We start from the raw sequence: 17,010 nt of genomic DNA on the forward strand, positions 1-17,010 counted from the left end.
AAAAAACAAATTCATCGTGGTTAAACATGTGAGAGCAGGGGTGTAGTACAACATAATAACACACTATAAACATCAGTTGAATAAGGTTTAATGTTCTTGTATTTATTTGTACTGTAGTCCAATGGTTATATTAAACATTGCCATAAACCAGGTTCAACCCACCAATTTTTCTTAAAATGCCCTCAACCAAATCAGGAAAATGGCCACTGTTATATCTTGTATATCAAAGTTCGTTTCTGTGTGTGTTACATTTTAGTGTTGTGTTTCTCAATCAATTTATGAATTTCGAACAGCGGTATACTTCTGTTGCCTTGACTTAACTCGACAGATTGATACAAACTGGAATTCACAAAGTGGACGTGGACGAGTACTTATACATTCCCAAAACAAAAAGACAATAAGAACTTTTCTGAGAGTACTCGCGGTTACTGACAACTAGTTCAAAGCAAATACCAACTAATGAAGAAAATCATGTATCTAAGACTCAAAAACCCATCAGTACACATCCAGCATCAAGTGGATTTAGAGTAAAGACGTCATTTACAGTCAGATAAAAACATGATCTTGTTCAATGCCAAACTATGAGAATCGACAGTTTGTAGTACCGAGAAGGTACATATCTGTAAATAGTCATCAAATGCACTGACAACAAAATCAATATTTACTAAATAAAAATCAATATTTAAGGAATTAAATTCAGTGTTGAATACTCACTTTGGACCTTTCTGTCCTATTAAATTATATCTATACTCCAACCAATGATTGCAAGCAGCATCAGCAGATATATCCATGTACTGAACTGAAGCTCGAACTATACTATTAGCAGTTCCCTGAAAGTAATGTAAAATAAACACAATCTGGAAAGCTTCAAGGGTTATTTTAAATCAAAGGATTATGTTTTAAAGGAACTTCCTTGATAATACTTAGTTGTAAATATATCAAATGGAGTACAGGCATATACCTGTTTGAAATCAAACAATTTAAATGGTACTCTTTATCTTTCAAAGATAAAACTGACAAAAGTGGCAAATATGGATCCTTTCTCTTAGTTTATATGGTCCGTACACGTTTTATGTAGAAAATAGGATGTTTTGTATTTAAACACTACTTATAGGAACACCAGTTCTATGTTTGGTTGTAAATAACGTCTAGTGATTTCATCATATGACAATTCTTACCTTAATTAACCAGGTACATTCTAGTCCTGTTGGGTAGTTAGCTGGATAATTTGGTGATTTAATGAATCGTTCCTCTCCTACACCAAGGTTGATAACACCACCACACGTTTCTATACAACAGGAAGATCAAAGAAGCCAGGTTATTTAATTTAACTTTCAAATATATTTATGATATTTTTTTTAACAATCCGAACGTTTTTGATTGGGTTCCATTAATTTATTTTAAAGAAACCAAAGAAACAACAGACACGACTTGCTCTACCTCATTATAGACTTATACCTCGAATTTGACATACACGATCATCTCAGAACCAGAATCTAGGAAAAACGAGATGAGTTTAATTTTGAAATTATCAATTACCCCCACTTTAGAAGCAATATACCAATACAACAATTTCACCTGCATACAGAATATACATTTCCCATCTTGAATTAATTTTTCTCATTAAAGACTATTATAAATGCGATTTTAACTTTCAAGGATATTTTGAAAACTCCTGTGTACTTGATATAAGAAATGCAATTTTAAATTATAACCTCTTGCATTTTTAGCAATAATAAAAAACGTCGGAATGATTTCTGAATATTTAATATTGTTCTATAATTTTTGTAGTCTTATCTATTATCTTTGTAAAAGAGGGACGAAAGATACCAAAGGGACAGTCAAACTCATAAATCTAAAACAAACTGACAACGCCATGGCTAAAAATAAAAAGACAAACAGAAAAACAATAGTACACATGACACAACATAGAAAACTAAAGAATAAACAACACGAACCCCACCAAAACTAGGGGTGATCTCAGGTGTTCCGGAAGGGTAAGCAGATCCTGCTCCAGATGTGGCACCCGTCGTGTTGCTTATGTGATTACAAATCCGGTAAATAGTCTAATTCGGTAGGTCACATTCATGAAAGGGAAGGAGATTGTAGTTACGACGTAAGGAACATATCCGATATCATTTGTGAAACGGTTATTCCATAACGGTCAACCAACTCGTGATGGCGTCCGTAAAATTTACGAAGGGATGATTTCAACTTCACCATTTGGAACTCTTGGTTTAATAGCTTCCTTGTGAGCAGTAACCCTCTATCAAGAAAATCATGATAGGAAATGCAAGCACGGGAATATCGTATCAATTGGGAGATATATATCCCGTATGGAGGTGCTGCTGGAATGTTGCTACTTAAAAATGGAAAGTTCACAATTGGAAAGCTGAAATCATCTCTTTTGTCGTAAAGTTTTGTTTTCAACCGACCCTCATTGTCAATTTCTATATGTAAGTCAAGATATGAAGCCGACTTAACTGTATCTGTAGTATCCTTTATCTCCAATTCGATGGGATAGATGCGCTAAATGTGCTTTGTCTATATAACATTTTGTGTTTCTGTACGTGGCTCTGTACTTATACATCTCGCCATTGTGTTAATGTTCTATGATAATTTTTGTATTCTTGTCTCTCATTTTTGCTAATGTGCTTTTTCTATACGCCTTTTTGTGTTTTTTTTACCTTTCTTTAGAAGAAATTCGCAAAATTCATATAAACAAGCTGCACGAAGGGCAAGGGAAACTTTTAGTTTATATTCTGCAGATGATAAAAAAGCAATAAATGAGGTTGTTAGATTTGATATATGCCTTTTTGTGCTTCTTTGTTACATATTTGTTTGTTTTTATAGTGATGTTGCCGCCGTTGACAATGTTTTCTCGGGATAATAATCTGCTCTATCACCCTCTCATCTATGTGTTATTTATATAATAGTGCATATTCAAATACCATTCGACGTTTAGCTTTCATACGATTCCCCCAGTCTTTATCATCGATATATTACTAAAGCTACTAAAGTTCAAACTAAAGCTACTAAAGTTCAAACAAACGGTTAAAAAATAAACTATTCTGATTCCATCTAAATACAAATTTATTATATTCTTTATTTCATTATTTAAAGCATTTAATGTATTCAGTATTACTAATTGGAGTTAACTGAATATATTTGTAATCGTACTCACGACTATTTGAGACCGTTTGTTCACAGGAAACACCAGTCAAGTGTTCTGGGCAAGTACATGTACACTGGAAGTTGACGAAGCCTCCATTCTTACAGTTAGGTCTGTTAGTGCAGTGATCTGAATATAATTTATTATAACATATATATCAATTATGTTTTTGTTTATCAAATCACTAATAAACACACCTTTGTTTCGATTGCAATTGTTGGCATGTATGCTAATCTATCATTCGACATTCCGTAACGTTTAAGTAGTTTGTTTGCTCGTTTCACCAAATTTGAAAGCAACTGAATTTGAATTTTAAGAAAAACACAAATAAGCATTTACGAGTACTTTACTTTATTTTCTTCAAATGAATTACAAAAACGATAACATCAGAATTTATAATATTCTTTATATGTTAACTTGGAAGCCAGATCAACACGACATCATCTTCAGAAGGATATATCAGTGACTTTTCATGTAAATGGGTACTAAATGTCTGTCTATCATCCAATAAACCAGCTTTAACATCTGACATAAGGTGCACCAAGCGAAGCTTTTGGTATTTTAATTTGATGTATGCATGATGCTAAAATCTTTTATCCATTTGAGAAATCAGACATGAAATTTAAATATTTTGCAAATCTTTTCTGATTTCTCAATGTTTAAATACAAAACAAAATTTGATATCTTTTGAATCAATTTTTCAGTTATATTTTTTATATTATATCAAAAATTATTGCAGCATGATTTTTTGTTGTTTTGGTAACGTCCAATTCCAAAACGTTTCGGTAAAAAAGAAGAGAATATTTGTAAAGCATGACATTACAGTAAGTAGTCGAATGTGTCTTTCTAATTATTGAATAGATTTCCTCAAGATTAGACATATTGTTCTTTTTAAATTCTGCCATTACCTGTACATTTATATGCATCAGTAACATCCTGTATATCATAGAATTCTAAACCATCAGCTGAATCGGCCAAAAACTCTAATCGTTGGTCTTTAAACTTGATAGTTTGTTTGCCATTCGTGGAAAAAGCCTTCAATTAAAAGTGAGCTAAATAGTCCTGTACCAGAAATTTCATTCCAAATCAGTATACGTATACAGCAATACTGCACACAAAACTACACATAAAGTAAAAAATGACCCCGTACAAACTTAAACAAAAGATAGGAGTGCACTCAGCTTCTTTAGAAGGTTCAGCAGTCCCTGCTTCACTAGTTGCACCTTTCATATGGTATATAGGAAACAGCTGGGAGGTATGGCTATAGGCTCCTTGACCATGCTTTCTTTACCAGGTGCTACTTGATAATATATGCTTATACATATACGGAAATATTTTACCCATCACTACAAGAAAATTTATAGTTGGATTCTTATAAAACACGCCGAAAGCGAAGACTAATCTCAAATGCTCCGGATGGTTAAGTCAGGGATAAAGTAGTTTCACCTGTCAAATGTTTCAGAAAATCATTGCTGTGTATGCAAAAAGGCTCCTTGACCAGGCTTTCGTTTCGATGTGATATATTGATAATATATGCGTTATAAGCTAATTGAACTACGAACACAATCTGCGGCGCAGAGATCACATATCCGTTCCGTTCTATAATATGAAACACTACACTCAAAATTAAGTGAAGTATTGCGAGACAAATATGGAACGGATATGAATTTTGTGCTGGAGATTGTTGCGAAAAGGGTTTTCTCTCTTGAAAATATTGTTTTAATTCTTTTACTGCTATTAATGAAATCGCCACAATTGTTACAGTTTTCTATTTTTATCTGTACAATGACAGTTCATACAGCTGGGGCAACATCCCTAATGCGCCTCGAAATGAGGAACTCAAAAGTCACGTGTAAAGAAAAAATCTCTGTGTAGTGATATTGGACATGTTGTGGTGATTAGGAAAGTAGAGGAACATAGAATAAATGTGTAAAAACTATGGAGCTATTAAATGTGTTCAAAGTATGAAATTTTCAAAGACCTAATTGTGTTAAAAAGGGGATATTTTACCACAAGGAGCCGCATCACGAAAGGATGTTCGAGGTATGCTAATTTACGGAAAAAGTAATCGGACTTCGTACCCCAAAAATTTAACCAGATATGTGAAAATGTCACAGCTTCGAAACGAGCTATCATACATATCCAAGTTCACGATATGGATTGAGCAACAGGAAAAACGATACCATTACCGGCTTTGTAAAAACAATTAAAGATATTGACCCAGCTGCTCAAAATACTTACATATAAACTGTACTGCATGGATGATTCTGCATCATAGGGATTGTTGTCTTGTGTGTTTTCCTTCTCCATGTTGCTATTTTTCACATACGCGTATCCATTCCATTGTGGCTGTACGTTTGGCCATTCAATTGTAACGTAATTATCACGGTCACTTCTAGATTGCTCATGATGTCCGCCCATGGCATGTAACATCTCATGTACAGCTGTGCTAACCTATAAATGATATATTCTTTAAACTTGAGCTTGTAAATTATTGTAAGAATGAAAACCACAATTTTGGGAAAATGGAGTTCATATAATTAAAGATATCTTATACATGTCATATGAAAAATCAAGTATTGTTAAAAGCGACAATTTTGAATACAATATCTAAAAGATTGAAGAAACTGGATTTTGGCTGTATCAAAATCTTTCAAGGTCAGCCTAAAAGGCGAAAACTTTTAATAACAATAAACGGAATAACTATTAATAATTAAAATTAAAATTTATTATTCGTTTAACATATCAAGTGAAAGAGATTTCTAATGCAATTATTTTGTATCAATGGTTCTGATTGGATGACATTAATAGTAAAATTCATTATCTCCTTGTCTGTAACTAAGGAAGTCTACATTTTCATTTCCAAAATGTATTGACATGTAATTGCTACAATAATAAACAAACATTTCGCATGTTGCACCGAAATATTTTCTTTCTATCAAATTAAATTCGGCTATGCGTCGCCAGGTAAACTAAATTTGCAACAGTAAAACTACTGATAGACGTTTGCAAAACTTAAAACACAATACAGTTATCTCTTAAACTTACAGTAACACAATATGGTTCTTCTAAGCTCAGGTGCTGTATTCTGCTTCCAGTAGGAAACACATTACCTACATAGGACCAACAACCTCTGAAAATTTCAATAATACACTACTTCAAATATGTATAATGCAATCACTTCATATTACACTAAAAACTGTGGTAAGTATTTATTGTAAAAAACAAATTGTAAGGTTCATCATGTTGTGGTTGTATTGCTGTTGCTTTTGATTTTTTTATGCAAAGCTTGTGACGCGTATTTATTCAATTCGCCCATAAAAGTTAAACTAGAGGCTCTCAAGAGCCGGTGTCGCTCACCTTGGTCTATGTGCATATTATACAATGGAACCAGATAAATTCATGACAAAATTGTGTTTTGGTCATCATGATGTGTTTGTAGATCTTACTTTACTGGACATTCTTCTTGCTACAATTATCTCTATCTGTAATGAACATGGCCCAGTAATAGCAGTGGAAAATATTTTCTAAAAATTTACAAAAATTTACAAAAATTTATGAAAATTGTTAAATAATGACTATAAGGGGCAATAACTCCTTAAGGGGTAAACTAAAAAATTTGGTCATGTTGACTTATTTGTAGATCTTACTTTGCTGAACATTATTGCTGCTTACAGTTTATCTCTATCTATTATAATATTCAAAATAATAACCAAAAACTGCAAAATTTCCTTAAAATTACTAATTCTGGGGCAGCAACCCAACAACAGGTTGTCTGTTTTGTCTGAAAATTTCAGGGCAGATAGATATTGACCTGATAAACAATCTATTCCCTGTCAGATTTGCTCTAAATGCTTTGGTTTCAGAGATATAAGCCAAAATCTACATTTCGCCCCTATGTACTATTTTTAGCCATGGCGGCCATCTTGGTTGGTTGGCCGGTTCACGCCACACATTTTTTAAACTAGATACCCCAATGATGATTGTGGCCAAGTTTGGTTTAATTTGGCCCAGTAGTTTCAGAGGAGAAGATTTTTTTAAGAATACTAAAATTTTAGAAAAATGGTTAAAAATTGAATATAAAGGGCAATAACTCCTAAATGGGTCAACTAACAATTTTGGTCATGTTGACTTATTTGTAGATCTTACTTTGCTGAACATTATTGCTGTTTACAGTTTATCTCTATCTATAATAATATTCAAGATAATAAGCAAAAACTGCAAAATTTCCTTAAAATTACTAATTTAGGGGCAGCAACTCAACAACGGGTTGTCCGATTTGTCTGAAAATTTTAGGGCAGATAGATCTTGACCTGATAATCAATTTTACTCATGTCAGATTTGCTCTAAATGCTTTGGTTTTTGAGTTATAACCCAAAAACTGCATTTTACCCTATGTTCTATTTTTAGCCATGGCGGCCATCTTGGTTGGTTGGCCGGTTCACGCCACACATTTTTTAAACTAGATACCCCAATGATGATTGTGGCCAAGTTTGGTTTAATTTGGCCCAGTAGTTTCAGAGGAGAAGATTTTTGTAAAAGTTAACGACGACGGACGACGACGACGACGACGACGACGGACGACGGACGCCAAGTGATGGGAAAAGCATCTTGGCCCTTTGGGCCAGGTGAGCTAAAAAGGCAAAAGCGAAAGCGAGAAAGGCAATCGAGTTGAGATGACTAATGATAATCTGTTTATCGCTATTTTACCTATGACGACGTTGTCAATTTCATGTTAATTTCGCTAGCAACGCCACGTGCTTGCTTAATTTTTAGCGATAATTTTCCATCTCAAGCAAGTAGCATGATATGAAAAATTATCACAAAAGAAGATCAAAGGAAAAATGCACAAAATAGTGATAATATATGATTTCACACAGCGTAGTGGGCACACACACATTAATTTTTAAAAGTAGACTAAAACAATGCGATAAAAGTAATTTCTACAATGAATCAAATTATTATATTCAGCTCATAAGTTCAACATTTATTAGTTATGGATACTATTCTGCGAATGGATTTATAACCAAACACATAAAACATCAATGATGTTTTTTTTAATCAAAATTGATAAAAGAAAACTAGAATATTTCAAAATATAACTTGGCAATCTTCTTTTATATATAGCACAGGAATTGAGGAAAATCATATAAATTTTGTTGAAAAAATGACCTCAGGGAAAATCATAAGACGACTATTCAACAAAGTTCAAATGAAGTGGATGCTAGGAATTAAAGGCAACCGTACGGTCTTTATCAATGAAAACAGCAAAAGCATACTTTAGATTACCAACAAGTAGAAGGTAGTTCCCATGTCTATTTACTAATTATACGTTAACAAAAGACCCGGAATATGTACCGGTATTGTATGTATACATAACACAATTTATATAATATGCAATAATACATTGTACAATTAAAAACAAAAACAAAAACAAATGAAAAAACTCATGCACATTTCTTGGAAAATTAGATGATTTCAGTAGTTCATGAAATTGTACTATCATTTCTTTTTTATCTGAGGTATTCGACCTCGCTAATCTTTGAAATTGAATAGTAAATTATACAAAAGACACTTTCCTTTTCTTATACGTTTACTCAAGTAATATGGTGCCAACGATGAAGTTGTTCAATAGTAGTAATCATAAGAGAGGGACGAACGACATCTGCGGGACATTATACAATTATGGCCCGTTGAAAAGGTGAATATCCAAAATTGTCAACACGAGAAGGTTATTTCATTGAGGGCGCAGACCGAAGTGAAATAACTTTTAAGGGTTGACAATTTTGGATATTCATTGATTCTTAGAGGCCACAATTGTTTTATTATACCGAACTAACAGTGGAAGGGCATTTCGAACACCTTTAACATAACACACAGACTGACGTTTGAAAATACATAAAGGACAAGGTATGATAAGAGGCGTTTTTGGCCCCCTTCCCAAATAAGTTTATATATACATCATTGATAGCCTTAGTATAGAAACTATTCAAAACTATGACTTTTTTATGTTCCGGTGAAAGGAAGGTTGCCTAGCAACGGTTTAAATAAATAGCCAAATTATCACATATGCAATATTGCTTTCTCATTACACATTAGCATAATTCAAAATAATATTGTTTGTTTAACACTAACTTGAGTTTGCAAATGAAAAGTCACTTCAATTTCAGTTTAAAAAAATGCTTAGCAACAACCTAGCAACAAAAATTTTGCCTAGCAACGGTTAAAAAATTCGGCCATATGAGGTATAAATATAGCTATATTTAAAGATTTAGCTACTGTAAATGATTTTTCTTTCATATGTATAATGTCTGAGTCATCAATATTTTTTTTCAAGAAAATGTAATTGACCATAGCAACCTAAAAGTTGCTTCGCAACAGCCGAAAAGTAGCATAGTCCATCAGACAGATAGATTAGTAATCTGCTGGACTTGTATATTCTTAAAGGAGGATAGTTAACCTGACCTAACAATGACTTTAGGGTTCATCTAACAAGCAAGCTAACTAAAAATATCACTCAATGGAATCGGCTGTAGTATTCACCAAGTTCAACCTTTCCGGAATTGAATAAATATTTGAAGTTACTAAACAAAATCTTATTTATTGCATTAGGGACATTAAACTGTACTAGTACAAGTAGTGCAAGTTGTGCCTTCAATAGCAAGTGAGAGGGAAAACAAGTTCAACTACCGTTTTTGGTGAATATTCAACAACTACCCTAATTGTTTTTTAAGTAGCAAGAAATATTGACTAAGTCCAAAAATCTGAATTTTTTAGAATAGCTATCAGCAAATGATTTGATATTCTTAATTTTTGTTCAAATAACTACTAATTTATGAACAATGCACATGTGAAGTCCTAAACTTTCTGGTAACAAAAATGTGCATGAAATGGATATGATACATAAATCTTTTTTTCTGTACAAAAAAATGTAGATGGTTAAATAGAAAACTTCAAAGTGCAAAATATATAGGTTTTGATGAAATGATTTTCTTCAGAACTATAAAAAGAGTTTAAATATATTGAGAATTTATTATAAAATTCATTTGTAAGATTTCGTTGAATATTTAAAAATCATAATGAATAAAAATTGATTCACCATATTCCAGGGGACACAACTCTGTATTTGGCTGCACAGTGTTACACTATTTTGATCATTATGGGTCTAATTTCACGTACAACATATTTCTTTAAGAGAGTGACATGTCTTGATGACTGGATACGACATAAAACAATCCGTACGTGATATTCTGATCAATTATGGATCCCGGAATTATTTCGTACACGTGCCGTTCACTTTGACGTATTATAATGACTTGTCAAAATATGTAAACAATCGGATTATTTTTCAAATTTTAGACATGAGCGCCAACGTAGACCACCATGATATTTTATTATGTGAAATATACATGTACAGTTGATGGTTGAAAATTTCAAGATGGTCTACGTTGGCGCTGATGTCAAATTTTGTCTCCGAACATGACGAAATTGTAGATTTTTTACACTTTTTGTCGTTTAGGGCTTTTCAAGGTCTCAGTTTGAACATATTTGAGTACATAACACCTAAAAGTAAGGTTCTACATGGACGATCAGATACTGCAATTCATAACACAGGCGTGATGGGTTTCAACTTCAAAGTTTAAAAATTTTGAAAAAAGGGGGCCCAGAAACGGCCCTTATCATACCTTGTCCTTTGTGGTCGAATTTCTCGAATTTACAACAAAAGTAGAAATTTTTTGTAAAATATTGATGGCCCTGAAAAGGACCGTTTATAAGAGATATCATCGGCTGCTGGCACTCTCACCTCTATTTATGTCCAATGCCTGATTTCCTCGTCTCTCGATGGCCTCACAGTGTAACATGAACGCTGCCATTTTGTTTATATACGTCTGTGACGTCATTTTCATGGGAGGTAACTCAAGTACAAATCAACAAACTCATAAGGTTATTCACCGGTGAATAATAGGGTTATTCAACGCTGGTGCAAATTTTTAGGGTTATTCATCCTTTGTTGTAATTGAATGAAAATTAATTGAACTATTCCATGTCACGTGATAACGTTTCACCCAATAGAATTGTTTGAAATATATGTAAGGTATAATAATCAAACTTATAGACCGAAAATAAACTGACAAAGTCATGACTAAAAAAGACAAACAAAAGTACACAAGACACATCATAAAGAACTAAATACTAAGCAACACGAATATCACCAAAACTAATAGATCTCAGGTGATCTGATGGAGTAGGTGTATCCTGCTCCACATATGGCACGCGACGTGATGCTCATGGTATTACAAACCCGGTAAATAGCACAAATGTCATGCAATTTAATGGTTTATGAATCCAATTCATATCGAAATGTTGCAATGAGTTTTACAACACTAATTTAAATAGGTCGTACAATGAAAACAATTTAACCGCAAGTAACATTTATTTTCCATAATGAATATATAACAAACAGACCGTAAGTACTTTCAATGTACATTTTTAAAATGAATTTAACGACATTGAATGAAAAACTCTGATTAACATACTCATCTTCCATCTCAGTTACTGGTCATGTATAAAGTTACGACATTCTGGCGACCAAGTGCTGATGGGTTGTGAAGGGGATCAGTAGTTGTTGTCCATTTAACACATGTGGTGTCTGTCATGAAACTGTTGAATAGCTTTGTTTATAACTGCTACAGAACTTGTATGGTGAAAATGCTAATCTTTCAAGTCTCTGGCGAAGAGTTGTCTAATTGCAAATTGTACCGCAATTTTTTATCTTATGTTATTCAGCATTAAATGAAACTTATTTCAAGCTTAATATTAATAAATATTTCTTTACATACCCTTCATTTATAAATGTTACGACATTCTGATGTCCAAGTGCTGAAGGGTTGTACAGGGGATCAGTGGTTGTTATCCATTTGATACATGTATTGTCATGGAACTGTTTAATGGCCTTGTCTATTACTATAACAGAACTTGCTGCTGTAAAAGTAAAAGGATGTCAACAATGTGCTAGATTTGAAGAAAAAAAATTATAAAAGTAACAAAAAAAATTGAGTGTACATGCTACATATCTTTTACACAAATCTATTAGAAATAAGATAGAAAATTGCATTGGGTCAAAAATCTCTTTAAAGTGGATAAAAAGTAAAAAACAAAGTTTTAAGTTTCTCTCCTAAAACCCAAAGAAGTACAAAGTGACTTGTAAATATTTGGCTCTGAACGTTCATTGTGATAGTATATTGCAATGGTATGGTGTGTTTGAAACAGATTATAGGGTTTTACAGAAATATAGTTGCGTTTTACCCGATATTGTAAATAAATGTAAAAGGAATACATTGTAAGCCTTTCCTGGCTGTCCTGATCAATTATGAGTCGTAATAATTACACCTTTAAAACGTTTAGTAGTTGCATGTGTGGGCCTTTATAAGGATTTGTCTATTATTATTTTAGTCGTTTTGATAATATAGCTCTTCAACTGCTTCGGTTCTTAAACATTGTTCAACATCTTTGACTTTCAAATATTTGACCTTTAGCATTCCTGACGAAGGTAGACCCATCAAGGCGCTTTGAAGGCATACTTGTTGTTTTCATTGTTTATATGTCATAGGGATCAATGAGTTATGCTATTCACATTTGTAAAAAAAGTCTAGTACTTACACATGTTGTATATCCTATAAGGAATAATTCCGTCTTTCCAAAGCCAATTAGTATAGGTGTCAAAATTTCTATTTCTGATGTCTGACTTGACCTGGACAAATATGTGACATTGTGTTAATATATATTAAGATTTCAAATTAGTGGAAAGGATAAAATACATGAGTAAAAAGAAATGTATAAAATAAAAAACAACTCCTAGACTAATTCAAAAGGGAATTTCCCTAATCAAAAGGCAAAGTCAAAATCTTTAACACATCAAAACGACTGAATAACAAATGTCATATTTCTGACTTGGTACACGCATTTTCGTAAGGAGGAAATTGTGAATTAAACATGACTGGCATTAAAGCTAGCTAAACCTCTCACTTGTATGACAATTGCCAAAAAAATCCGTTATATTGACAACGTATCTGTTACAACAGGCAAACATGTCAAATGTAATGTCACTCTGAGGCTGGCGTTGTGCTTGCTTTTATTACTGTCATCTGATTGTTAGAATAATCCGATATGTCTGCGTACGTTTGTTTGAAGTTTAGTTAACCATAACGGATAAAAAACAAAAGGCAAGGATTTGTCTTATTTTGGACTTTGATTCAGTCGATACATAGATAAAAAAAATCAATTTCAAATATTAAATTGTTGACATAATTAAAGATAACCTTTGCGTGCCTTCGCGACATTTAGTGTTGTTGTTTAATGTATCAAAATAATAGAAATACAGGTTAACAAAAATATAAAAAAAATCAAGAAATATAAAGCACACAATTTACAGGAATAGTTTCATTGGATATATAGCATTTATACTATAGGGTTATTGCATGAACAAGCAAGCTCGTGCAATATAAAATTCTACTCGGGACAATTTCCCCAATATTCATGCAATAACCCTTTTATTGTATAGCAATATAATATTTCAAAGTAAAAATTGGTTTAAACTAAGATTTTATCGTTGATGACGTCATGAATTTTTAAGATTTATTGCACTAGTACAATATTGGAATTTATTGCACGCTAACTTTCTGTTACTTTCGGTGGGAAATATTTTATTGCTATGCAATAAAAAGTCTTATTTTGATAATTGAAAACCTTGATTTCTTTTGACTAATATTATGTGATTTGAGCATGCAACTGATTGATAAAGTAAATTCCTTATGTACCCCTAAATACAGGTATGAATGTTTGACACTGGTATATCAAAGGGTCGGTAGAATCTACTTACCGACTTCCTTAATTTAAGTTCTTTTATCTGTTCTGGTATAAGCCTATGTGAGTCATGGGAATCACCATACGTCTTAGCGCTATCTTCAGGATGAAGTCCTTGAACCTGTTTATTATAATTACATTTTAACAGGATTTTTCGTTGTTACTACTTTCGATGTCATCTCATAAATGCAAACCTCTAAAGAGTTACCTTGTCAACACTTATATCACCTTTTCCTTACCTTTTAAGATATTTAAGAATAGCTATCAAACATTACAACGTTGGTTGTTGAGTGAACACATGTTTTAATCTAAGAACCTTTGGTTTTTGTGTATCGATGCGAGTACACAAGTATAACAAGACTACTGCACCCTTAAGCAAACTCATAAATGGGAAGTCAATAAAAATTGAAAAAAATAAAACGCTATCAATCAATTAAAAAACAACTTCCACATTCCCGAACTGATACAGGCAAAAATTACTCATTAACACGTTATTAAAAACAAAATGATCTCATTTTGTCCGTAATAACTTTGCGTGTTTCCAAAATATATTCAATCAAAATAATGCAGCAGTACTTGCTAATTATTATCCAATATTTGAAATATCATCGTACTTATTTCTTCAATATAATACATCAAAGCGTTTTGTTGTTGCCTTTATACAAGTTAATTAAACTTCACACTTTTCTCATAAATTAATGAAACCTCCTTTCGTTTAATAAAAAGAAAATGTAAATGAATGAAAAACAACATTTATCATGAGAATTTCGTGTCTATTTGTAGAAACTATTTTCTGATGTGGGACAATGGAAAATCAAACTTCTTAATCGTGTTGGGTTGCTATCATTATGTTTTTTCTTCATATTCTTACTCCCTAATATGAGACTAGAGATAATCTGTCTTATGTTGTCTTAATATTAAATCCTATTACAAAACTTACAAGATGAGGATGTCCATTGTTCTCAATTTCCATACCTTCAAGCAGGTTGGATAAAGGGTCATCTGGGTTAATTTTCTGAAGTAGAAAATATTCTAATATAATAGATTATTTTTCGTAAAATGTACATTAAAATATTTCAATAAATGTTGCATATATTTCATTTCTTGAATAAAAAATCCCAGATGTTATATGTTTTTATTTCATCATATGCCAACATTGCAAAAAGCTGAATATTTGCAGCGTGATATTATAATGGTAGAAAGCATGTATACCACTAATCCAAGTATATCCCTTTAGTCATGTTAGCAAACAACTCCATATTCACAGAAAAAATACTTTTTTTTTGGAAACTATAAAAGCAAAGCAACAATTTCCTCTAAATGCCTAAAAAGTATTTCTTGAAAACACAAATATAAACCTTATTCATATTTCCACATAACTTAATTAGGATAAGAGCTCATTTCACGTATTTTGTCCATGTTTCGACAAAAGGGCGTAAAGATGCTTCACTCAGATATCCAATTACCTTTACGTCATGAGATGATTAAACATGATTTTAAAAGCTAACCACTATCTTAGAAATTGTAACCAATTAAAACTATAAATATCCATGTGATTCCTATGCTTCTTATGTCAAAGTCGAAATATGAAAGTTAAAAATCCATTTTTTTGACTAAAATAAATAAGATTGTATATTGAGATTTACAAGAATATTTCGCAAACATTTTGTATCAATTGTTTTTCTCTAAACACATCCAACATACGTATCACACAGCCGTCAAAAATACTTAATTTAAAATGCAATCATTTTTATTTAAGATGTCATGCATAGAAGACTCAATTCTCCCAACGGGCAATTAACTACGCAACAAAGTTGTTGCAAAGAATTCTTCCTACCTCCGGATTGTCTATTGATAATTTTTCTGTGTCTTCTTCTTTTTCCACTTCGTTTGTTTTTCTCCATTCTTTGATTTTATTCTCTATCAACAACATTTCTTCCTCAGTAGATGTTGGCATGCTTTTATGAGAAATGCCGGGTCTGTCTAGATGTATGTTGGTTGTAGGCGACTTTTGACTTAATATTTCTTGTCGACCCTAAAACAAAATTCATTAAAATTTTCTTACAACATATAATTAAAAAAAACAACACGTTATGTATCACTCATCCAAACAGAAAATGTCATTACTGGGAATAGGGAAATTGGAAAATTAATATATAAAACGACTATGTTCGTTCCTAAAGATCTGTTACTGACACTGACATCATTATATTGGTTGAATTATTCGTCATAAAGACCGAAAAACTTTTGTCTCACACTTCTGTTTGAGCAGTATTTGCACACCTCTATAACATGTATAATGAAGTCCGTGTAAAATCGGCAAAAACATTGACAATGTCATTACAAAACAACAACAAAAATCAAACGAAGTAGCAACAATAAACAAAACATAGCATCAAAAACCAAAGACTTAGCATGGGAAAAAGTAACGTAACGAGTAGAAGATTTTAAACGTTTTGAATTTACTTCATAATTACAAAGATTGCAATTAAAGACTTTAAAGTACATCTTAAGAATCAAGACCTGACATGAAACTATAAAACTTAAAATATATGTTTGTTAAAATAATTATTATAATTTGATCATACATTATTTGTGCTCCATTTTTAACATTATATTATGTTATTTTTTACTCTTTAAATGCAAATGAAAGATGTTGTATTATATTAAGTAACTACAGCTGATATAGTGTTTTATAAAATGAACTAACAAATACTAACAAATACATATTTACATGTTCTATTGCTAACATTAACGAGGGCTGGATAAGGTACTGGTATTCGATGTTTTCATTACTAACAAATGAACAGATTTCAATAAAAAATGAAAATAAAAAAGAAAAAGAAAAAAAAATACCTGACATGACTGACAAGGTATATTTTATCACACAATGTCTGACTGCAATCTTTAACAACAAAGAATAAAGATATTTTGAAGAATATAACATTACCTGCCTATTTATAAATCTTCATCAT

General features: G+C 32.1%; 1 protein-coding gene across 3 annotated transcripts in view; it reads right to left on the reverse strand.

Moving 5' to 3' along the window:
- Positions 1–17,010, reverse strand: part of LOC139499494 (MAM and LDL-receptor class A domain-containing protein 1-like) — a 56,819-nt gene that overhangs the window by 34,431 nt on the left and 5,378 nt on the right. For 2 of the 3 annotated variants that reach the window (XM_071288196.1, XM_071288194.1), the window contains exons 3-13: positions 15,873–16,070; positions 14,976–15,050; positions 14,052–14,156; positions 12,833–12,923; positions 12,013–12,154; positions 6,221–6,305; positions 5,414–5,626; positions 4,081–4,207; positions 3,185–3,301; positions 1,179–1,288; positions 715–830 (exon numbers count right to left, since the gene is read on the reverse strand). In XM_071288196.1, the coding sequence (XP_071144297.1) occupies positions 715–830; positions 1,179–1,288; positions 3,185–3,301; positions 4,081–4,207; positions 5,414–5,626; positions 6,221–6,305; positions 12,013–12,154; positions 12,833–12,923; positions 14,052–14,156; positions 14,976–15,050; positions 15,873–16,070 (1,379 nt within the window). The remainder of the gene's footprint in view (positions 1–714; positions 831–1,178; positions 1,289–3,184; positions 3,302–4,080; positions 4,208–5,413; positions 5,627–6,220; positions 6,306–12,012; positions 12,155–12,832; positions 12,924–14,051; positions 14,157–14,975; positions 15,051–15,872; positions 16,071–17,010) is intronic. The other variant, XM_071288195.1, reaches the window with a different exon arrangement.

This window comes from Mytilus edulis, chromosome 12 (assembly GCF_963676685.1).
Source record: "Mytilus edulis chromosome 12, xbMytEdul2.2, whole genome shotgun sequence".
NCBI classification, from domain to species: Eukaryota; Metazoa; Mollusca; class Bivalvia; order Mytilida; family Mytilidae; genus Mytilus; species Mytilus edulis.